General features: G+C 38.5%; 1 protein-coding gene across 6 annotated transcripts in view; it reads right to left on the bottom strand.

The window, feature by feature from the left end:
- Nucleotides 1-26,326, bottom strand: part of AUTS2 (activator of transcription and developmental regulator AUTS2) — an 806,450-nt gene that overhangs the window by 411,544 nt on the left and 368,580 nt on the right. For all 6 annotated transcript variants that reach the window (XM_030027825.2, XM_030027824.2, XM_030027827.2 and 3 more), the window contains one exon: nucleotides 22,316-22,351. In XM_030027825.2, coding sequence (XP_029883685.1) covers nucleotides 22,316-22,351 — 36 coding nt within the window. The remainder of the gene's footprint in view (nucleotides 1-22,315; nucleotides 22,352-26,326) is intronic.

Genomic DNA, 26,326 nt, shown 5'->3' on the forward strand with positions numbered 1-26,326 from the left:
CATTTAACATACTGAAATCTTCCATTAGGATAATGAAAATACACATTATTGAATTCTGTATTTGCTTTATAGTGCTACAAATAGCAAATTTAATCTTTCTTACTTTTGGTGGAGACTACACCTGCATAATTGTTCACATTTCTCAGAGGCTGAAATAAGCTACAAAACGAAGGAGGAGGAAGATGTTGACCCCACAATCCATTATGCAGCACTTATGTGATTTTATTTGCTGTATGTGTTTAGTAAAAAGATTCTGTATATCCTAGCAACCTACAAAAGATATACAACCATTCACCACAACCTATACTAAAACAAATAAACTATGATGTACTGTGCATAGTTAACAATAGGTGCTGGACTGCTCCCTTGTAAGGGAGCAACTGCTGGAGTTTATAGCCATGGAGTGAAACTCAGTTTTGCTTCGAGGTACAAATACCTTGCTTAAAAATCACTATGTCATCCACAAGCCTAGTATGGAAACACATGGTCAGCTTTTTTGCTACCCTTTTTAAGAGGGGAAACTTCAGTCACAGAAAACTCCTATCAAAGTCAGTCACAGCTTTTACCTGTTAAGTGCTGATGACACCTACCTTGTATTTGGTCCCATGTCTATCTCTGCTTTACATACAGCAATCTGCTTTAGTATAGACCTTGGGAGACATTTTTATCCTTATCCATAGGTCTTGACTCACTGAAATTGCAGCCCCATGACTGATATGCCCAAGGCAACACTGAGAATTGATTTATGTCAAGAGGAAAAAAAAAAAAAAAAAAAATCCACTCCTTCAGGCTTCTGGTTGAATACAGTAAAGATGAGGCCTTCAGACTACTGGATATCATAAAAATTTCTGCCTTTTTTCAACCAGTGGCTCAGTATTTTCTTTTCAATAGCTTTAAACTTCACTGCAGTGCTAGGATCATGAGTCATACTTGCAGAGTCCCTAATGTTTCATTTGGCTTCTATTTCAGTGGCTGGTACTAAGACACCAGCAGAAATCGAATAAAATAGCCAGCCATCACCCCACTCCTCTCCAGAAGCAATGCTTCAGGTGTAGTCACTTATTTAAAAATAAGAATCCAATCACAGATCACAGCTTTCATCTGTTAAACTATTCAATATAATCTTCTGAGACATTTACATGTTATGTATTCTACAGTCATTGCTCAAAACAATGTAATAAGTCTGGATGGCAATGAAATTTGGATCATTAACATCTATTCCCCTCAACAAAAGTGTGTCCCCATCCCTATGTCTCCCCACCACAATTTCAGAATCTCAAATGATGGCTCACATTGCTCTGTGAATATGAGGATATTTAATCTCAGACAATTTTAAAGTCTATTCTCATACACAGAAAGCTTTTATGTTGAAAATTACAACACAAGTCAACAGAAAAGACATTCAGCACTCTGATTGCAATCCCAGCATCATTCTGCTGTACTTTGCTGAAATGTGGGTATCAACCGACAACAAACTTCACAGTCCAAAGAGGAAGTCCAAGTTTCCAAAATTCCAGATTATCATTCTGTAAATTTCTAGCACAGGTCTGGTAAAAATACTGCAATGTAAGCAAGAAGGAGTGATGTTAAAAGATGTTGCAGCCTCTGGATTCAAGGCATCTCCACACTAGCCAAACTTCCCCTAGATCAGCTGATGGGTCAATGTAATTTGAGTATGTACCAACAATGCAAAAGGACCAATAAGGCATATATACATCAGCACCGTGCACAGAAGTTTTGACATAATCCATGTCTCTTCTTGTGGCAGCTGGAGGCACAGCACGCTATATACACTAATAATTCAGTGTACTCCTATGACAAGATGTTCTAGATGCTGCTGTACTTTAGAGTCATTTTTCCTGCACATAGCGATAGAAGAGATGGAGAGGACAAAAATGTACTACTCATGACTTATAGCCTCTCCTAAAGATAGTAGATTTCACTGTTGTTTATCTATACTGCATGACTTTAACCTTGTGCAACCACATGGCACTATACGAGCATACAGCGAGGCAGTGAAAAACAAGAACTTCCTCACAGAGTCTAATGTTTTATAGTTGTCACAGGCAAATGTGTAATTGCAAACATCTAAATACAAAGCAGTGAAGACCTTGGAAAGCAAATTGCCTTCATTTGTGCTTATGCATGTTTTGAATCTCACTATCTGATCTCTAATGCAACCATTCAGCTTTATTTTAAAAGAAAAACTGTTACTGCATGTAGCAGTGTGGAAGATCTATTAAAACTTACAGACTCTGGGTTTTCTGGCTTTCATCAGAGTGCCAAATACACTCCACCTACTTCATCTGAAGGAAGCCGAGTTACAACAATGATACATTTGGAGAAGATCCTCTCAAGGCAAAAACCTGTTCCATAAAACACAGAATCTGAGCTGTGACTGAAATGCTGGCTAGATTTCTGAAACCATTCAAGTTAAATGGATTGATTAAAGAATAATTTCCACTAAGGAAATTCAAGTTAGAATGGTTCTGTAGTAGTCACTTTGAGCGATAAGGGATGTATTCTCCATGCCATTACACTACTTTTACTCCAGTGCAGTTCTATCTATTTCAGTGTTTACTAATTCCAGTTCAAGCAAGGTGATCGAAATTACAGTCAATTGAGTCTGATATAAAGAAGTTCTCAGACTTCTCCACTCCATTAACATCAATTTCTGCACTCCATTAACACCAGTTTTATTCTGGTGTAACTGCATTGATTTCAAAGGAGTTACACCACCCTGATGTCGGTGTTAAAGAAACAGAAAATCAGACCCTATTTCTTTAACAATTTTCTTATGGAAAATATTGCCTCCCTCAGACAATTAATATAAAAGTGATACAGCAAGAAACACACAAATATACTTGTAAAAGGTAATAGCTGAACAATCTAGCAGATAAGAACTGTATTTAGGTTCTGACCCAAAGCCTACTGAAATCGGTGACTTTTACATCAGACCCTTTACTCTCTCTTTAACCAGAGTTAATATACCCAGCAACAAAGATGCTGCAAGTTGCCAACAGCAGCATTGCCCTGCAGTTCTAAATAGATTGACCATTGAACTCTAGTTGCTGAAAATAATTTAATTGAGAAAGACACGTCTGCTGTTTCCACTGTTGTCCATTTTACACTAAGCTAGTAGTTCCCACATAAATTGGATTCAAAGATGAGGAAGGCCATAGCACAACCACCTATGACAGTATTCAAGATTTTATGTAAGCGTGTGCACAGACGCACATTCATGCAGACACATAAGTATCAACTACATATATCACAGAAGATGATCTGGTCTATTAACTTCCAGTCACTGAGAATTATATGTACCAAGATCAAACAAAGAATGTGCATTGACTTCAATATGCTTTAAATCAGGCCTAAAATAAAGAGATCTGTAGGACTGAAGTACAGTAGCCTCTTAAATATTTCAAACACTAGAGTTTAAAAGAATAAAAATTTGCCATAGTAGTGCTATTCCTAGAAAACACATACACCAGTCTATATGCACATAGCTGTGAATAAACAGTTGACATTCTCTGCATTCACTCTGAAGCAATTGCTTAAATAAAAAAATTGTCTGTGACATAAATAATCCAGTAGGGTAAATTCCCCAAAGTGTCAGCTTTTGTATTATTGATGCCTAATTTTTTTAAATAAAATCAAGTATGACTAATCTTCTTGCATAACTACAATGAGTGGAAGAAATCACTGGCAGAACGTGTTAGTGGTTATCAAAACCAATCAACTGCAGTTTCCACATTCAACAAAAATGGGTGGATGATACTAGTGGAAAGATTAAGTGGAAAACTCATCAGAAGATACGGAAGCATCTCTCTATTTTTAATGGAAACACGTAGGAAAGTATCATTACAACTACGCTGCTAAGTATGCAGTACTGATATTGCTGAACCAAAATACATTAGTATTGAAATGCCTAACAAAAAAAACCCCCAAAACCTTGAAATGTGTTTGATGGTTTACTTTGAGCTCTCATTCCACCAAATCTGGAAAAAAATTGATTATCTAACAGAATACTCTGATTCCATCCATGCCCATTGGGTCTAATATTCTACATACTCTGAGTACTGGTGCTTCAGTCTTAATTAGGGAGTACAGGGCTCCTGTAATGAAAATAAATGCATATTGTAATCACCATGAGATGGTTCTCAATCAAACACTGCCACGGAACGAAAACACTGCATTGTTTCTGAGGTCAAATAATGTTTTCTAGAGAGTCTATGCAGAGCTTTACTTACATCCCTAACGTAATGTATCCTGCATAGTCCCACTGAAGTGAACAAGCCTGCTTGCAACATGGTGTAAGACTGATTTCTTATCCACTTGCTTTCTGTTGTTGTGGCTGTATTTTAAGCAACGTCTCATACACACGTGACCCTCCAGAAGAATGCAAAGTAGGATAGCTGCTGAGAATATAATTCAGTGGCTGACCAATACCACAAAGCCATAGTCTGTAACTGGTTAGGAAAAGAAACAGGCATGACCACATACAACTACAATAATGAAGCTCATTTGGAGAAAAATGTTCAGGTGATTGTGATTAAATAACTGCCAACTCACTTCAGTCTGTTCAACACAAAATAAAATGTCTTTCTGTCAGATGGGTTGACCACTTTAAATTCACAACCACACAGGAATACAAACCAATTTAAGTAATACAGATTAATTGACTGCACAAAAGTTACCAGTTTTGTGTATGAAAGTACACGTCTTCCAAGACTGTATAAATACTAAACTAAAAAGGCATTTTCCTTTTCCAGTAGAAAAAAAAAAAGTTTTAAATCAAAATAAATGCTTAATTCACATGGGAACATAAAATCCACAGGATTAGATTCAGCAGTATTATATCAGGAATGCAAAAGTTGTGTTTCAGTATTGATTAATGCCAGCAAGGCTTGAATTTGCATGTAATTTACAATCACTTCCTTCAACAAATGTCTTCATTTAGTATTATTATGAGTTTGGCATGACAAGATTATTACAAATCACTCTCTATCAGGATGAATCAGTAAGAAACCCACCATTTATTTGGAAATACTGCAACAGACATGATTGGGTGAGAAGGTATAAACATGGTTTATGTATAGAGTGCTGTACATTACTCAAGTGTACTAGTGTCACATGCAGATTAGGAAAATTATTAGTTCTGTTCTGATAGTGTTCACAATATGCTGCACCCAAAGACTTGGAAGATGTAGTCCCTCCTCTCAAGGAGATTACAGTCTAAATTGCTTCTCTTGTACTGGGCAAGTGATAAAGCCAGGCGAGCATTGGATAGCACTAAAGGGAGGTCAGGTAGCAGTGTATGAGCCAGCCAGCTTTGCAAACAGCAGTAAGCTTCATGAGCCAGGCTGTCAAGAAAGGGACTAAGAGCTCTGATTTGCATGCAGTGATAGATTAAAATCAGACAGCCAAAGTAGTTACCATCCCCTGCACCAACTACTCCATTCCCCTGATGGCAGTTGTCATCCCGCCACAGCAGACACAACTGAATGGCTCATGAAGCAGCTTCTGGAGTGCTCAAGTTTTCAGCTTGGAGTATTATGTCTCCAATTTGAGTTTAACTTAATATGCTTCAGAAGCCATTCATTCATCTGCCTTGCAGAGGAGGTAATCTCCATCGCAAGGGCAGGACAGACAGCTTGAGGGCCATAACCTCTTCAGCTGTTTTTCGCCTTTAATTTGCCACAGCTTGCAAGTCAGGGACCTCAGGCAGGACCTAAGTCATATGGCTGGATTTCAACAAAGCACTTAGAACCAATGAAATCTGTGGAACAACCGGTGATTAAAGTCAAGCAGGTGCCTAAACACTTAGCCGGACTGAGATCATTTAACGTAGACCAAGACGTTGGACTTACCTTTACAGCTCAGTTGATGAAATTCATCCACCAGATGAATACAGTGCTGCCTGTACCAGCCTGTATATTAATTATTAATGTTTACTTGAGTAATTTTAGATTCTCTAATAGAAGTGTTGTTTTGAATGAAAAGCTTTAACAACAAATATTCCAAAGATCAGACATTTCCACTAAACAGGCCGGGACTGTAAATGCAACATAAATCAGAAGAGAATGTAGAATTCTTCCAGTCTTTATCATCCACACTAAATTTGCAAACTGCAGATCATGGCAGATACTGAACCATTTTCTCATTTTGAAAGAAGTCCATGCAAGTACCACATGCTGTGAAATATTATCATAAGGGAGTGGTTTTGATAAAAACAAACGGCCAACCCTGAAGATTAATGCTTCATATGATGTATCCAGGTTATTAATCCCACCTTCTTCTTTCCTCTGGCCCCGGTAGTGAACGTTTTCTGGAAAACTGCATGGAGCCAGATGGTTAACTATTGAAAATCTATACTAAAAAGATTAATGTTACCCCATGACAGGGATCAGTCATTTGTAGAGATTTCCTAATACAAACGGTGACATTTGTTTATTCAGACTGGCTGGATGAGCTATACTCTGAGGAGAGCCTAATTAGTTCTCAAAGATTTTCAAAACATTGGGGCCCAGCTGCTGAGCTGCAGTTCAACAACTGAAAGAAAATTATATGCATAAACAGATATACAAGTAACACAGACATCCAGACAGACAGATATGAGTGACTGCTCTTCAAGCTGCCTTTGAGTTGTTAATTCTAACACAACATGTGGAAAGATGTCGGTACCCTGGGTGAGTTAAGTGCTTACAAGTGGCCACTGGAAACACTCCAGTGCCAGCCGCAGTGATTAAATATTGCAGTCCTGGGTGCCATTACTCTTTAGACAGAAGAGCTGCGTATAGCCATAGTCTGAACGCCTACCCACACCGATCAGTCTCAACACCAGCCCACTCTAATGCACAGTAGCAAATTCCAACCATCTGCATATCGTGCTTTTATGTGTAAAATAAACATACTGCAAGGAAGATGAGTATGAAAGAAACAAATGCATTTTACACAAAAGTTTCAAAGTGTGAACAGTACTTACTAAATTTCACAGCAGCCCTTTTTCCAGATGGATAAAAGAACCAATATGTCCAAGGCCACTGTAATTTCTAAACCACTTAGATTAAACCCCCCTGTATTCAGGAAAGAAGTGAAGCACATGCTTTAAAGTGAAGCACACACTTAAATCCCATTGACTTCAGTTATGCATGTGCGCTTACACGCTCTCCTGAATAAAATGTAAGCATGTGTTTAAACTTGAACCTATGCTTTGTTGAGATGAGACTGTGAAGAAAGAAGAGTGAAATTTAAACTGATGTGAGAAACACTGCTTTTATCACTAAGCAACAAGCCCTTTCCATCAGCAGAGAACATATCTAGGTGTTTGGGGAGGAAAAAAAATATCTATGTACAAGTGCTTTTCTTTTCCTTCAAAAGGACATAAGAAGTGAAAAAAGCAAAAGAAAAGCCATTAAAATTGACTGGTTTTATATAAACTATACAAATGCTCAATTCATCAATATGAAAACACTGACAATCTTGAGACTGAGGACAGATGTTAACTTTATAAACAGCTGCTCCAGCTGAAGACATTGCACACTCCCTACTGGTTGTTATTGCTCCCCCGTCGGAAGTTACCACATGTACAGTGCAGCCAGCAGAAGGGATCATGTGAGTGCACCTTCATCCACCACAGACAAAATCAACTACATTAGTTTAAAAGCAAAATACTAGAGTTGTGGTTAAATCTGTTCAATGCTGACTTGTGAAGAAGATGCAGGAGCATTCTTGGTATGGGCAGGAGATTTCAGATGGCAAGAGCAGCTACGGCTGACACGGCTAAAGGACACGTCCACAAGATTCACATGCGTGCTCAAGACTTTATAGTAATATATCATTATTTCTTTCAAAAAATTAGCACCTAAGAAATAGGACCAGTTCAAAAAACGATGTGTCTCAAGAAGAATTACAATTATTTGGATCAGTTTTTGGTGTAAAGAAAGGCCAACTGTAATGGGCTAAGCTAAGAAACAAATTTAAGAGCACACGAAAACACCGGTTTTGCTGTGTATAAACTCCTAGAGCAAAACAAGCAAAGAATAAACCACCAAAACCAACCAAAAAGTACTTTCCTAGGAAGTTACACAGAAAAATATGATTTGTGAAGTATGTCAGTCCCTACACATCTAGTGACTGCATTATTACTTGCTAAATAAGACAGACCAGGTCATCAGTTGGACTAACCTGGCACAGCTCTGGTGAAGCCAATGGAAATAGACTGGTTAACACAAATCTTGAAACTCCGGCAGTAGACTTGTGCAGTTTTTCTTTTTAATCCTGTGCCTTTTCATATCCATAAACACATTGGCTAATGGCTACCGACAGCAACTGTGAACTGGCTTCCGATTTTTAAGATCACTTAGTCATTTAAACATATTATTTTTGTGTGATAGCCTTTCCTCTCCAGTGGTTTATTTTTTTTTTTATCACAAACTTCAAAGTTAACTTCAGTTAGGAGCTTTTTGAGACAAGGACTGTTAATGTACATATATAGAAACTAATGAAAAGAACTCTTAGCCTCTTACTGAGATCCTGCCATAGTACCAAAATAGAAATCATTCTGGTACTATATAGAAATTTAAACCAATATGCTTTGCACTTCATCCCAAAATCATCTCCCCTTTGATCTTGTATCAACTGTGCCATATGCGTGATTCACGATGCAGGAAAATATTTTCTTCCAATGTATATGCAAAAGCTTCATGAAACAAAGTGTGATTAACTAAAGTTAAATGAAGTCACCTTAATTCAGAGGAGTATGAGCTTTAAAAATAGGTATTTATTAAGAAACTGAATGTCTAAGTAGTATCCCTCTTGGTGGTATAAATATCCAACATAGACTTAATCAAGAGCGCATCTTGGAGAAAATAATAAAGTAGCATACAATTTGATACCACTGCAAAAAAGCAATCAAACCAGAGCACAGCAATAAATTAATAGAAAAAGTTATATATCCAAACCAGACTAAAAGTAATTTTGTAAGTCAGCAGTAAAAAGTTAAATAAACACTAATTTAATCTACTTTAGATGCAGCAGTCAATAGTTGAAATACTTTACTGCTGTCTAGCTATATGAACACAGTCAGCTGACAGAAAAATTGAAAAAAGAAAGAAGGGGAAAGCACATCCCTATTTAGGCCCTAAGCATTGTGGAAAGCATGAACACAGAAACAGAGGAGAGAAACAGACCTGAGTCAGGGAAGCTGTTTTTCAAGTGAAAACTGCAAAAGGGAGTTTTGATGGAATGACCTCTAGATAATGGTTGCGACCTATTTTTGCCATGCTGCCTTTCTATACGCTTTTAGGCAGCACAATCATCATTTTATAGGGAACAAGCATTTCACATTCCTCTGGGGTATCCATAGAAAGGAAATGAGTAGTTCCTCCAAAGGGGTATCCTATATCAGAAACAACAAATTTCCTGGCAATGTGGAATGAGGAAGAAAAAGATGGAAGAAACAGAATAGGTTGTCAGTGGAATTTCTAGGGATTACCACTTCTCAAAAAACCCTGTGTTTCAACTGTTCACATACATATTCATCATTAACATCAGGTGGAGGACTCCATTCATGAAGGTCCCTAGAGAGGACCTGGAGAAGTTTTAGGAAACAAGGCTACCAATAGCAAAAGAATAATATGATTAGTTTCATATCTGAAATTATATATGCAAGTAAGACATGCATATGACAGCATGAGTATCATAGCTATCTCACATGCTGTCTGAAGCTTGCTTTATCGTTCTGAACAAGTTGCAGCAAACTTACCTTCAGATAAACATCCTAGATGGTATTTTCAAGAAATAATAAAAAAGACTTAGTTATTATAACTCCAGGCATTCGTACTGCAGATAGGCAAGAAAAAGGACTTTATGACTGAGCTGAGAAATGAAGGAAAGGCAAATTCATAGCAGGTTAATGAAAATCAGACAATGATAGCAAAGCAGAGGAAAGAAGAAAGAAACATTGGGAACTCAACTGCAAAAATGAAAGCTAGAAGCAATGACTAATGATGATACAACCAACAAAATTAATAAACTTAGGCTTTGACTCTGAAAGGTACCTAAGCAAGTGCATGTTGTATAAGACATCTCACTGAGCTCCCTGTGCCTAAAGCCAAGCACAAACTTGATAAAACTGTTAGCTGGTCAACTCAACAACAATGTTCCTCAAATCGTTCCTTTAAATAAATGTAGACAATTAGACACTGATGGTCTTCTAGGTAAATACAACAAAACTTCTACCGATTCAATCAGAACAAAGTCCTTTGAACCGATGAAGTACTCTGTAAGAAAGAATACGGTGATCAGAGGGCTGCTAAGTGGCCTCTTGCTATGAATTCATAATGATGTTGTCCTTTTATTTACTGTTTCTATACCACAGGTAATTTAAACATGCAAAATGTACTTAGTAAACCCAAACCATAAAATAATGTGCAAACTACTGGGAAACACTGGGCAAACAAATGACGCTAGGGATGAATGAGGAAGGCTATTAAGAAACACAGTGGGAATCACAAGGAAGGGTGTTTCTTTTCCTTTCTCAGGGTCAAGGAGTGCTTCTACCACGGAAGAAAATACAATGTCACCAGATGTCATTGCATTAATACATCAGAGACCCTTCAAGGAAGACGCTCTGCTCTTGCGATCATTTGCAGGACTTTTTTTTTAAACAACATTAAATTTACATTAGCTTGGATGGGCAAAAAGGATGGCATATAAAGGGAGAGAGGGCTGAATTAATATTCATAAGCAACATGCTGGAAGAATGCAAAAGGGGTGATTTGAGGGAGCTTGGAAAGGGAAAGGAGAGACAGCCATTAGTACTAGAGACCTCCTATGTAACACACTCTGTTCTCAAGCAAGAATTGCAATGTCTCTTCCCCATCCACATTAAATATTGCCCTGCTCTGAACAGCTTTTGGATTCCCCACTCCAGGGCACTCCAGGGAGGAAACTGTTTTGGCTGAAGTTCGGCAGGAGCAGGTGGCATTCACCAGCTGCAAGTAATTTTGCTCTTGTTGGCACCGCAGCAGTTCTTGGACTTCTCACAGTTTGTGTTCAGTGGGGAAAGGGGGAATGGGGAGGGAGCAAACAAGTCCTCGGTGGTGTTTAACAGCATACCAGGCTTCACGGCTGCCTCTTCCAAGCTGGCAACTCTAAGCACACAGCAGAAGACATAGTGCTTTCAGAAGGTGCCTGCATGGATTTGCCAGCATGGGGTTCAGGTTTGCTTGTGTTTCTGTTCTCTGCTGTGAGAGCACATTGCCTCTGACACAGCTGCCACTTCAAGGTGGAAACAATCCTGCAAGCCAGATGTTAATATTGTGGAGGAGGCAGGAAGAGAGAAGAGGAGTATGGCTTATCACCAGGTGTAAGTGATCTCTCTGCAGATGGACTAGCTAGCATCAGAGCCTTTCAGAGAGCCCCAAAACACACTCCTTTTCCCAGCATCTGTGCTGCCAGTTCTCCAACCTCTGTGTGTCTGTGCACTTGTCTACAGAAACAGGGGCTGCACTTGGAAACATTTCTGGGGCTGCTGCTACTAGTAGTACAAATGCTTCAATTATTACCTTTTATGTCGTATTTCATCAAAGAAAAGAAAGTGGCATCTGGATACAATAAGTGTGGCAATGCCATTAAACTGTTTGTCTGAACTTAGTTATTTCCATCTTCAGAAGCCACCTGAGAAATAAAAAGGTAAGCATAGAAGCAGGAGAAGAGGCAGCAGTTCTCTTCCCTTCTCCATTTCTCATCACAGCAGAGGGAACTTGAAATTGCAAGAGTATCTCTTCTAGGAAAATTTTTTAAAGTGTTTTAAAAATCTTAAATCCCTTTCTTTTCTTTCCATCTTTTCTTTCAACTGTGCACCATGAAAACCCTTCCATCTGGCCTCAGAAATGCTTCCTTGAAACTGCAACATATTCCTCTTGCATTCACTGGTATACCCAACAGTCCAGCCCTTCATTTGAAAGGCTTCTTTCATTTCCAAATGGCACAAGTGCCAGCATGTGCTACAGTGATGCCACTCCAAACATAAACTTCACTCTCTGAACCAGACTGGCACGTGAACTTGCACAGGGTAGAACAGTCATTTTTTCCCCTCCAAGCTCATCTTTCATCACCATTTCTGACAGACACATCCTCCTTGGCAAAGATTAACACTTTGCTAATGAAGTTGTCTCATGATCTTTTATTATAGCTGGTGTCTATTCTGCCATTTAACAACAATCTCTTTTCATCTGCTAAGGTGAAGCAATTAGTCAATGCTATTAATAATAACAAGTTCTATTACAATAATAGCTAGAAATCTATTTACCCAATGTACTATGCAAATGCACAGGTAGGCACTGTCTATGCTGAAGAACACTGTTATATAGGTCACTGAATAAAATGAACAGCTAAAACATTCATAATAAATACTCATACAAATTACTTTCTCTTAATTCACAAGCAAGTGATTTTCACTGATTTGTCCTAGAAATTCTTTTACAGTGATGCTACACAATATGGCCAGCTCCACTGATATTATACGCCAACCTTGAGTTTGTACCAAAAGCATACTCAGTAATGCAAAGACATCTGTTGGAAAACCCTCTAGCACCAGTGAATGGTCGCCATCTTGCAGCAAAGCTAGACAGCAAACTCCTCAGTAATGAAAACAGCACTGATCTGATTGCATGAGTCAAAGGACTACTCTCACAATGCAAGATGGCTTGAAACAGCAGCATTTGCTAGAGCAAATGGTGGATGTGGCATCCACATCTCTCTGTGGGAGGGAGAGTTCAGAACATCAAGTAAGATGAGATTTCAGGAGGCGAGTAAGCTACTTCAGCTGAATGCACATTAACCCTCAGGTGCAGCAAAGAAGAAAACATTTGCCCTAATTTTTTTTTTTTTTTTAACAGATTTACCTTTGCTAAAGGAAAAGCCACCAAAAAAACTTCACTTCCTAATGGTCTGACAACAACAATAACCTAATAATGTTTTTCGCATGGACAAAGTACCCCCAAATATTTATAACGAACCATTACAGCATGCATTACAACTTTACAAGCCTTCATCTAATTACTTCCACGGAAACAAACACACAAATCTTCCAGCTCCATGCTGCCACACACACAGACTCTCTGAGCACCAAACCTTCAGCAACCTTCCTCTGATGGACACTTTTTTTTTCAGGAAATGACACAGAGACATAGGTAAAAGGTGATTTAGATAGACTGCTGTGTCACAAATTGTCAGGATCTGATTTAAAGACCTTGCCTTTGTCAAGAAAGACAGTTGGGTGTCTGCTTTAAAGAAGTACTGGGAATATTTTCATCAAAGGTTTGAATTGAAAAACAGCGGGAGGTAAATATCTGAGATGTTGCCAAGAAAGACCGCTATATCCGTGCAATTACCATTAACAGGGGACAGCAGTGGTTCAATGAAGTAATTCAATCTGGTGTCCTACATTTTATCAGACAGCAATTTTGAGTTCTGACATAAAAGGCTGAGAAAGAGGATCGGACTCTTTTCTGTGAAATTCAGCCTTAATTCTTGCAATCAGGAGATGTGTTCTCTGCTTCAGGTAATCCTACTATCCCTCCAAGTGACTCAAAAGAAGAATATACTAATATTCACCATAACACTAATCATTCACATAGGTACACGTCATACTTGGGCAAGTTTTGGAACTGAGGGTCTGCAGTATTAAGGGAGTGTTTTCCCTACCTAACTATATCAGTATTTCTTTACTTGTAAGTTTCGCAAGAAGAAAAAGATCTATTGTTTAAAAGATTAAACAATATGATGTAGCCTAAATTAGTAAATGTATTCTTCCAAAATATGAGACGGTGAGGGACAGACAGTATTTCTTCAGAAAATGCCAAAATGAAAAGTCTATGGAAGCTCACATCAAAATAATACCATCACATGGCTTCTCTTCATCGTTAATCCATCCATATTGCATACTCCTATCTCCTTAGAGGCTTTTGCGCTATCTTTCCCCAGAGTAATCCTATCAGTCAGTCAAATGACAGTACTGCTGATTTCCAAGGTCACCAAGTTTGCACAGCAGCTCTGCATTTCATCTCTGCAAGGCAGACCTGAATGGCACATAGCTCCCATGCTTGACAGCAAGATGAACTTTCATGCGATCTCAGCACAGCACTCAACATTTTGGTGTCTCCAGCACAGTGTTGACCCAAACAATCACCACCACAAACCCTTTTTTCAGGGAACTCATCAGATTTTATCTTTTTAAGTCCTTTATACCATAATGCTTTTTGCCATAATCCCTTCTTTTTGCACAAAAGTGTGTTATTCTACAAATTCTCAAGTTACATAATGCAGAAATCTTGCAGGGTTTTCCATTTATTTTAAATGCACATAGGAGAGAATGTTCATTTTGTATTCTTGAGTAAAATCTCACCACAAACAATAACACCAGCAGATAATTTGCGTCGGAAACAGTTCAGTGTTGCTCTTCCTACTTGGGTTACAAAAAAATTGCACCAAGTTCAAAACTTCAGTAACAGGAGCAAACTGGCTCTTGTTTCATGCAGAACATGGTCAACTACCTTTAAATATGATACAAAACCAGGACTATCAATGAAGCACTCAGAGATTGCATGTGCCTTTTCTTTTCATGAAATGATATAGAATCTCCTCTAGAGACCCAACGCTATCTTTCCTCCCAAATATTAAGCATACAACAAATGCATTCAATGCTATTGAGCATTCCCTTTTAATGATACGAAACTGAGACCCTTGGAAGATGAAGGCTTTGTATATGACAGCTTAACTGCTTGCAATCAAACTAATTTGCAGTACGATGACCTGAAATGAGCTTAAAAGCACCATAATGCATGTTTAGCAATCAGTGAAGCAATTCTTTATTATTTGGGTTCACATTTGCAATTTGAGTCACATGTTATGGGAAAGCGAAAGAGAAAAATAGGGGGAACACACACACACACAAAAATTCTTTTGCTTTGCAAGAGCTGATAAGCAAAACATGAGCTACATGTAACATGGGGCATTAGAGACCGAGTTTAGACTGACAGCAAATCTTAAGTCCTTCTGCTACTTATATAAATCTTATGATCTCCAGAAGAGGAAATTATAAAATTAAAAATTTGCTTATATATTATCATGTCTTGATTTTTCTAAATTTATTTTTCTTGGAAAAAAAATTATTAAGGAAGTTCAGTTCATCAAAAATATGTACTGAGTATGCCTCAAGGTTTTTAAACTGTAAATGAAGCTATCTACCAACCACTTGCAACACTCTTTTCTGCCATTAACAAAAGTTAAAGACCCTTCTGGCAAATAATGGAGATTTTCATATCACCCCTTCCAATACATAAAATTTCTTGTTTCCTTCCTTTCTCCCTTTCTTTCTTCCTCCCTTCCTTTCTTTCTTCACACCGTCTCCAACACACTTGTTATCCTTGGGAAAAACATGGCTCCAGCAAGGTAAGTGGAGAACTATACATGGAAACAGAAGGAAAAGGTACTAACAAATAAGCTCAAAACATTTGGTGAAGAAACGCGAGAGCACTAAACGTAACACCATGCCAGAAAAAAACCCACAGGAACCACACAAAAGGGCAAAACTGAGCCAAAGGTATTATACAGATAGCACAGAACTGCTCAATTCTAATAACTGAAGCAGGAGTGGGCTTGGGCAAGAAGGAGAGCAAACGCCTCCCAAGACAGCGAAGAAGCGCGCTCTAGCTCAGCACTGCTCAATCTAAGTGATTACTCCTTGGGGACATATCTCTGAATCACCAAATGTATCTGGGGTTTGTCCTAAATAAATTAATCATCGCACTGTTCAGACAGAGGATGAAAATCTGTGTTTCAGCAATGAGGGGGCAAACCTGAAAGACCTGAAATTCTGAAATCTGATCTCAGTTCTGCTTAGTTGGGTAAGAAACTGCTGCTGTGCCTTTTTTTCCTTGTTTAAGATTTGGGCAATATAGTTTCACCCAATTCAAAGAAGAACGGTATTTTAAATTCAAAGCATTTTATTAAAAAAGCATGAGCATGCATTAAGGGCAGGGTTCTACAATGTATGAAGAAATACCATTCAGAAGGGCTGCAAAAATAACTCAGACCATCATCTCTGTTCAAAATGATCTGAGTCAAGACCTGTCTTGACCAAATTCCAGCCCAGGTAATTTATTCTGCTTGCCTAAACTTTCCTCAATTATCGAATTAATAATGTGAGTTTTTCTTAACCTCTAGAAAAATACACAGTTTTGTTCTCCAAAAACAGTTGTTTTGCTCCAGCTATTCTCATCATGATTAGTAGAATGCTGAAAATATACATATGCCTGCTTTTGCTGTTCTTGCTTTGATGGTCATATTGTTAGCAAACTCTTTAATGAGTCTCAGTTCTCCCTAGGAACAGCACTACAGTTTATAAATGCTAAAATTAATAGACCTGAGGTAGATTTTATTACACATAACATATTTAGTTGGCAATGATGATGCCTCCCTTACAGCAGCTGTTACAATAAACTGCATTTTCAATGGCTCCTGGAAAACAAGACAACACCTAAAAGATTTCAGATAAAGAAACACCAGGGTTTCCAGGTCTCACTGCTCCACACCAAATCTGCTCCGCTGAGGTCTGCAAATACTAATAGGTAATTATGACCCACAGAAAGATTTCTACTGGGGATTTTGTCCACTTTTCTTGAATCTGAATTTACTATCAGAAGATTCATAACCTCTGTTGTCAGCTTCACTTCTGCAAAGAATGGGTACATGGAGATTTTAAATTGGAGCTAAAATGGATTTCAGTATAACCCTTCACAATAATAGTTGGTAAAACTAATTACAGTGAGAAAACTGGAGATCATTCATTGCCCTACTAAGCAAATTAGGATTTGTTAACAATGATTTATAGTGCCAAACACAGGATAACAAGGATTGTCTTTTCAACTGTATTCACAGGGGACATAACAGTTTATTAAGTGTGGTGCCATCCAAACAGCCACTGCTGTAGTGCTTCTGTAGACCTTGTAGTATCTCAGATGGATACACAGTTTTACATAAGCAAAATACATTTAAATGTTTGGCTTCTAAAGTCAAGCACAATAACTGAGCAACTTAACCTACCTGAAAGCACAACAACTCCTTATTTATCAACATCACTGTGTACACAATGTGGAGTAAAGTATTATATTCCTTCTGTAACATTAGCTGGTTGAATTTATTAAACCTCTGAAATGATACTTTTGATCTAATCTGTTTCTCTCCTGTGGAAACTAACAGGTCTTACTGTACTCTGCTAGAATGGAATCTCTTAAAACATGCCCACCTGAAGAGAGTCAACATCACAAACTTGACCACCTCAAAGAATAAAACATAGGCTACTTAGGATCGCTGCCATTGCATATAGACCAGGCAATGAAGGAAAATCTACTGGTTTTAAGGGCTCTATCTGAGAATATGAGCCCGGAGAATGTGCTGGTATAAGTAATTCCACGTTTCTTCTGTAACGTCTCAGGTGAAAATCTGTCCTATTGCATAGTGAAATAGCTGGCCTTATCTAGGCCAAATACTGGTTTTCCATCATGTCTGTACTAATACTGCTGGTGCTCCACTTATTCTCTTTGGGATGAGTTTTTAGAGCTCTGAGTAATGTAATGCAACATTGCACAACACAGTGTCCCAGTGGCATGCTGTAACTACGCAAACATCTGCTGAACTGAACCCACTCAGGGCCAAATTGGATAGCACAACTGATTAGCTAGAGCCTTTGGGAATATGCTCACAATTTATGTTTGTCTGAGTCACCAGCCCATGTGCAAATCACATTTTTCATTTTTCTTCCTTTTTTTAAGGTGGAGCAAGAGCATTGTTTGGAAAAGAAGTGTCACAGGAGTTTCTTTCTCCCTTCCCCATATTATTTCCATCATCAGCTTATTACCAAATTCTATTCAGCTCTGAAAAATCCACAAACACTCTTTTTGAGGAGAAAAACCTGCTAACCAAAAATAAGCATTAAAAGAAAGGAACAGAAAACCCTCAGAAATCGCTACAAAGACTTCAGAAGCAGACCAATGCAAGAAATGGAAACAGGTTGCCACCAACAGAGAAACTGTACAATTGCCAAAGAACCTGACAATCTTGGGAATTGGGTTTGTCATTTAAAAATAAAATACTCGGTTATTTAGGTTTTGATTTTTGTTCTGTTTTGTGTTGCAAACCAGTGAACTACCTCCTTTAATGCGAATTTGGCTGGGTGCGAGATAGGCAAAGAAAACTAGCAAAAATCATTCCTTGTAGTCAGATAGGAGAAAAAGCTTTTACTATTATTCAAAGTCCAATCATATTCTAAAACATCTCTCTCAACCTCCTGAAATCATAGACAGCTGGACAATGTTAAAAACTCACATAATTCAAATAACTTTTCTTTTAAAGCTAAAAAGGTGGGTTTTTTTACTAAAATTCTAACTACTTTCCAGTTATCTGATCTGACTTCTCGATGAGATGTAACCTACTTTATAATCTATCTTCGATGAGAGACAGTGACAATTTGCAATGCAAAAAATATTGAAGACAACTGGGAGATTTTCCAGGAAGTACGGTGCACCAATATTAACAGCACGTTCAAATCTTTTTTCACAGGCACCAATCATAGACTGGACTGATCCCATAGAAAACAATAGTCAGGCCAGTACAAAAGGCTTACAGGAGAATTGGAATGTTTTTTACCTCTGTCTCTTCTTTTCTGACTATTGATTTAATAATATGTAAAAAGGATAGGAAAGTGCCCACTCTGACAAGGAGTGCCAAGACAGGTGAAACAGATTCCAACAACGATGAAAATGGCTTTTCATCAAAATCTACAGAACATACTAGTACTTGTGAAAGAAGCAGAAAATTAAGTTGTTCCTAACTGAAAAAAAGCTTGTATAGGTACTCAGAACTCCTCAACAACTTTCAGACACATTTAGCGGTTATTCGCACGTGTCAAGCTTTGCTGAAGGCACCTAATTAGAAACTCTGTTTAATCAATGGCAGTTCTGATCATCCCGCTTAGGTATGCCTTTAGGCTGAATAACTTGATGGAGATTCCCACCCCTTTCCATTGACTTCATAGCAAAGGTGGGTCATCAAAGCAGGCAGTATGAATGCCCTCTCAAGAGCATGTGCATTTTTCCTTTACCTACTGCTTTTCAAGAAGCACTAACAGAGGCAACAAGAACATAAGAATCCAGTCTCCAACAATGCCATTCAGAAATTTACCTAGTTATAGCATAAAACTAGGTAGGATTTCAGCCTTCACCACTACTACTGAAAGTGCATAATGAATTACTAGGATGGAACTATCATACAGATATTAGAAAAATGATTTTGTATTACTGGGAAGTGTCAGGTTTATAAACGTTTCTTTAAACACCCAGTAACCTCAGGAGGCTCTGTATAGAATAAAAGCATCCAAAAGTAATTTTTGCTTTTCTGTAGCATGCACAGCATCCACAAACATTGCAGACACATGACCCACCACCCATCAAACCCGAGTGCCTGGCATAAGCATGGTTCTTAAAGGAGATTCCAAGTCCGACAAGTATTATCTCCATTACGTACATCCTAGGTAACATGGCCTAAACACACAGAGATTCCATTGATACTTGGATTTAAACAGCACACGTAAGCTACTTAATCCATACCTCAGTGTTCATTTATTTCTGAATAAAACCTGACATCTGTGTTTCTGCTTTCTGTAGTAGATGTGCTTGGACAGTGAATCTACCGTTAGTCCATCTTAACTTACCTGGTTGCCTATGTTTCCTTTGGTGCGCTACAATATGTAATATTTCATAGTCCAAAGTACAACATACATTGATCCACAGGCAAAAGGTTTATTATCATCTATTAAACTAAAACCTATTTTTGTTTTATTTGAGACCAATGACCCTGGTTTTCATGTTCTGGGTTAACACTAAACACAAAACCTACAGTCTTTTCTAGTTAAAAGCTTTGGAAAAAAGAAGTCAATTCAAGTGCATATTCTTTTGCACTTTGATAATACAATAATTACATTTATCAGAAACATATGCTAATTGGATCATCCTGGAGCATTTTTCTCATTGTCTGGTACCGCAAAGCACATCTGGGTTTTATTTGCCCCATGTAAGTTAATAAGGGTATGGACTTTTTTAAAACAATAAGCAAGATAATCCTAAAAACAATTTTCCAAAGTGAAAAGGGAGGGAAAACCCTCCACATTTCATCCCAGACTGTGTAAGTGTAAAAATGACTTTAAGATAGAAACTGAAGGACATTTTCTATCTACTCGGCTACTAATGAAGAAAGAAAAAGAAAGTTAAAGAAACCCTATTACCATGACCATACATAAGAAACAGTGCAGTTAAATATACCATATTAATGGAACCTAATAAGGGATGTCTCCCCCACCTACACAGATCCAAATTAGTATGATTTAAAGTGCCAATACATTGGCACTAGAAGATGTCAAGCTTCGTCTTGTTACTAAATCCCTAACTCAGGAGAACTGGAAACTTTCAAGCTTTTTGCTGGAGCATAGGGGATGTTGACACCTTCCAGATTTTCACTTTACTGGACCAACCCACAGACAGTATGGTGCAAGAGAACAGCAGATGGCTTTTCTTCTGTTACCTCTGCTTCCTAAAGATGAAGCTGAACATTGTTCTTAAACCATGCATATTCAGCTCTCGCCATAAGGAGAACAAGGCTTATTTATACATGTTAAAGACTTCCATCCCATATTATATTTGTCCCATTCCAGAGCATGTCTGTATATGTTCATACAATTTGAATTTTAAGCGCCCAAATGCAAGCAATTCACTCTGAACTATGGAGAGACATTCAAGTTTTAGTCTGAATGCAAAATAAACATTGAGCCATTTGGTATTATTTTTCCCTTTATCCCTTCCCTCTTAAAAATACATATGACACAAAACAGGGGAAGTGCTGAAAAAAGGAAACCAGTTTTATCCTGTTTCACAACTTACCTGACACTGATTTGAGCTTTGGTATAACTAGAAAAACCACCACAAAACTTTTTCAATCGATAATGCTCTTTTCAGACCTTACCACTGGCAGAAGCATGAACATTCAGTTTGTGCAGAAGTCCAATGTAAATCCAGCAGGACATGGCATTTCTCCAGGTATTAAGCAAGTTTTTTGCTTGCATTTTACACTTTACATGTGAGGTCACACGTACACAGTTTAATCCCATAACTTTCTTATAGGATCACAGACCTCTATGAAAAAAGACTGAATTTCACCATGTACTAATGAAAGAAAATTACTCTCTGGGAATCTGACAAGAGAGCAACAAAGTTTTTCCTTCATGTAATTGAATACTATATAGCTTTCCCCAGAGTCTGATGAAAAGATAGAAGCAGGCTTTGATTATACTGTTAACTATATAGAGCAACGCTATAGAAAAAGTCTCACTGCGTTTTACCCACCTGTTTTTGGATATACATAATGCTCTATTTCTCCTACAGATATTAAAAAGGCAGAAAAGACATGCTTGGAGAATATAGCAAAAGTTAAAGTGAAACAGGATATGAGCAATTTAAATACAAATCTTGGAAAATAAACAGTTCATTGGATTGACTGGAAAATATTTTTTACTCCAAAACTTATCTGTGCAAGTAAAAGGTGTGTTGATGAATGTGGGAATAAACAGATAGAAAGGTATGAATATAGACTGTCAAATCAATAAAGGGGCATGCAAATAAATAACAAAAAAAGATTGATCAATTATCAAACCAGCTGGGGCCTGATCCTCTTCTCATGACATAAAATGTACATCTAGCATAAATGCAATTACAGCTGCATTTTCCAAGATCATCTGTGAGACATGGGGCTTTTAACCAACAGGTAGAAGTCACTGTGTCATGTTCTCTGGACTGTGGCACACAGGAGATGAGACAAGACTGCCGTAATGGACTCTTTAAAGTCTCTGAATCAATGAGAATTGGTACGAGGCGAAATCAAGATCCTACCATCTCAGAGTAGAGAGCTGGCAAATCCATGGTTCATTTTATTTGCTATAATTGTGTAAATTAAATACTGTTGAAATTTATGTAGTAATTAATATGACACCTGATTAGTTCAGGAAAACATTGACCACCATGTCTGAAATATTACTTACAATGCATTTGTGGAGGAAAAAATAGAAAAAGGTAAGTTAACCTATTGGGCAGACTGAGATTAGGTATTTATTCTTGTTTCCATATAATAAGGCACTTTTGTTTCAGGAGTAATGCTATGCTGTTCAGAGGCACATGTGTTAAAGTTGAGATACACTTACAAAGTAGCCTGTTCCCAAGCTGGAAGGAGCTGAGCTCTGCAATAAAACACAAAGACAAAGTGGAAAGTCAGTGATGGTTTTTAACACGTTCCAATCCACATAGCTCATTACCAGCCCTTTCCAAGCTTTTCATCACTACATCACAGCACCAATGTGCTGCCCCTTGTCATCTGCTACTGAAACAAACACGGTGTTGCTTAATTTTTCCCTTTACATCTCTCAACGACTCGGAGATGGTAACGTGCTATTTACTGAATTCCAAGCTTCTGCGGTGGACGTAATTGCCAATTTATTTGACAGGCAGCTGGGTAATGAATTAATGATGGCATTTCGCCCTGCACTGAGACTAAACAGACACTCATCAACCAGCCTCCCTGACATGCTGACATTCAATGCCCTGGACTCCAGCTACTCAGCTCTGTGGCCACAAAGGGGCAGGCAGGAGGGAGAAAAGAAAAAAACGTAGACTGACTTCAAAACAAAAAGCCCGGTGGGTTTGGATGACTTTTTCAGTCTATGACCTGTTTGCCAATTTATTCCCGAAAGGCCCTGGTTAGTACACACATAGTGCTTTTCTAAAATGAGACATTTTGTAAACATAATTAGTAGTCTGAAATGTAAAGAACGCGTGGGCACAGAGAAGCCGCTTCAGTCAATGTACCATTTCCTGGAGGATGCAGTCACTACAATTTCCCATTTGGATGTCCGCATTGTTTGACAAACCAAGGATTTAAAAAGAAAAGGAAAAGCAAACAACAAATATCTACAGCGTGAAATAGATTTCAAAACTCAAACCCATAAAAATAATTAAACTAATATAACTACCATGGAAAATAATCAAAAGGTTTAAATGCTTAAAAAACCATCATGAAATTCAGTTTAAGTGGGACACGATCACAACCTCAACATTCACAGGAATTAAGGAGATAAAGGGGTTTGTTTCAGTAGTTTTTCATCTAAGCAATGGGGATTACACAGCAGGTTCTCTTAGAGACATGGTGAGAGACCTAAACATCTCAGTCCTAATCCAGGTCACTGGCTGTTACGTTAAAGGGTGAACAGTTCCCAACACTACAGCCCTATCTATCACCTGAAACACTTCAAGGCTAGTCAATGGATAAGGAAGCAAAACACAGAGGATAATTCTCTGGTGAGCAGTGGGTGGTCCAGATGACCAGTCTTTAACACCTATAGCTCAATTCCTGTTTCTGTTCCTTAGCACAAGCTCACTTTCAATAATGACACAGCTCAGTGATTACCAGGAACTGCACAGCGGCTCCAACCGGCCTTGGCAAACCACTGGAAACACACAGAACTTGCATCACTGTCATCCCTGTTCTGAGACAATATTGCAAGGAAACCTAACAACAAATTCTCTCAATTTCTGATCATGGAGTGCAGCACTGACATAAAAGAAAATAAAACCCCACAAGGGGCTTATGGTATTTTTTTACTGAACTCGGCACAGCAGAAATAGATTGTGCCAAGAAATTTAAAATTAAAAATAAAATTTATCGCAAATAATCAGAATATTACTGTGAGAGCACCAAAGCAGTACTAAAAAGAGAGGTTGAAAGAGGTTATGTACATATAGGTGAAGACCTTCTGGTTTAAGACATTAGAAGTTAAAGACTTAGCAAGAGGAAGTCACCTTGGTAGTCATAAGGGTACCAATATCATAAAATCAACAAACTCTGTTGGGACATCTTATAAGAACAAAACTGCTACGGAAATTTGGAAGGTATATGGTTCCTGCCCCTTAATACTCTCTATCTTCTATGTTGCAGCTACTAAAGGACTCGAGATCTGCAGTCTACAGATTTGGTTATCAGCATGCAAGGCGAGCTCCACAGAAATACATACATTCTTAAGTCCTAGCCCCACTCTTGCTGCTCTGGGGCCTCAAGCTCCTTCTGCCACCACCATCCACATCAAGAGCCACCTGGTACCAATGACAATGTCCCTGGAAGTGCCTCTGCAGCAGCATCACGCTGTGGTGCAGAGGAATGGGCAGTGCAGATTTGGGAACGCATTGCCATGAGGGCCCTGGGCTCAGCCCGACTGCTCTGCTCTCCTCTACATCCCCCTGACCACGCAGATGGGAATAACCTGGTAACCCCCACAGCCCCAGTCATCACACAGCCCAGCTACTGTTTCCAGCTAGAAAGTCCCCCTCATGGGCCATGTACAATGGTTTTGTGAGCCACTGCAACCTGTAGACTGCAGCTCTGCAACACCTGGTAGATAGTGCATTTCAGCGCACGCACCAGCTTTCCTGGTAAAGCACATCATACGTACTGCCTTTCACTTTACTCATTCTGCTTTCTGCTTCATGCCATTTAAAATCTTTTAATTTAAGCTAGAGATCTACCCACAAAGTACAACATGTGCAATCATTATAACCACTTTTGTTTAAGCTATGTACAGATGCCAATCGAGTCCCACTCTTTCACTCACAATTTTTAAAACTTACTTTACAGGCTGAAAGCTCCAAAGTTTGCATTCTGCATCTGCGTGTAATTTTTGTCTGCTTTTTATTCCAAGTTTTGGAAAGACCAAGTATCAAAACAAAACAATAAAAAGGAAGAAAAAAGAATAAGCAAACAAAATATTTCCCACTGAATATTTCCATTCCTTCAAAAGCAATGCTGCAATGGCTATGGGAGGACAGTCGAAACATAGCAGTCAAATGTCTTTCACTAAAAAGAAACAACTATGCATTTTTAGGGAATTTGAGTTTGCTGGATGGAATTACAGCCCTTCACACATTGCATGCTGCATATGGATAGTACCGTTTGCAAACTCTTTTTAATTGAAGTAAGAAAGACTGTATTGCACATGCATGAATGACTAAGTCAGCTGTGTTGTGAACTGTGTGTTGACAGAGCATATAGGCTGAAGCAAGGGCTATGCAAGAAGACAGCTTCTCACCTTTTTTGATAACTCCCAATAGCGAAAGGATCCTACTACCCAGTGCCCAGCCTTGGTACCAACTGATGAATGTGATACTGTGTATGCAGCATCTTTACAAGCCCATGCTGAGTCGTGATCCTGCACTGGATGGTTCTACATCTCTTATATAAAGTGTGCCTATAATAGAGGTAATGGTTTCACTTTCCAAAACCCTTTGCAAAATTTGACATTAGATATACTATTTGATATTCACACAACCACCAGCAGAAGCCTGCATCAGGTGCCCATCAGCAAAATGCAAGTTGCTTGCTTAAAATTAACAGGGTTTTGGTTTTGTTATTTTCCTTCTGCTTTTTTTCCCCCCCTTCCTTTCTTAAAGAGAAGAACTTTTGGCCCAGGAGCAAAAATGTAGTAACCCTCGTGTAAGCATTAGTTTATTGTGTACCAAAGAAAATTACATCCTTGAGGTCTTGAAGGCAGAGTTATACCCATTTTGCATATATATTGTGCATTACTTGGAGAGCTGGGTGGGGAGAAAGACTGTGTTGTACATATTTGTTCTGGCTATTGTTTATGCAGGTCTGACTGAATGAACGAACAGTGGGTATCATTTCAATTTCTGATGTCAACATCAAATTACTTATTTAATTTCATGCCTGGCGAAGCATTGTATAGCTACACGCAGAATCATTTCACTTCATTTGTTATGCTGTGTTTTCTTGGCGATTGGCTTGCCTTCCAACTGACAGCTTTAATTACGACATGAATTTGATTGCACTGCCGAGGAATTAACATAATGCAACAAAGCATTTAAGCACCCAACCTTAGACACACAAACACACACCCTTGCATACACACACACACAAACGCACACACACAAAGAAGCAGCCACTGCAGCTGATCAGCTTCTGGCACACACACACACAAACACACACAGAGCTTTGCTGGTGTTATTCCACTTTAGATATAGCCAAGATTACCAGGGATATTCTGGAGAACTACCAAGGATTTCAGATCACATAACCCAAAGACCATTCCTCAGTTTGTCTTTCTTTGGGCTCAGTACACAGGTGGGAGGAATGGGAGACAGAGAATTGA

This window comes from Aquila chrysaetos, chromosome 10, assembly GCF_900496995.4.
Source record: "Aquila chrysaetos chrysaetos chromosome 10, bAquChr1.4, whole genome shotgun sequence".
Classification (NCBI taxonomy): domain Eukaryota; kingdom Metazoa; phylum Chordata; class Aves; order Accipitriformes; family Accipitridae; genus Aquila; species Aquila chrysaetos.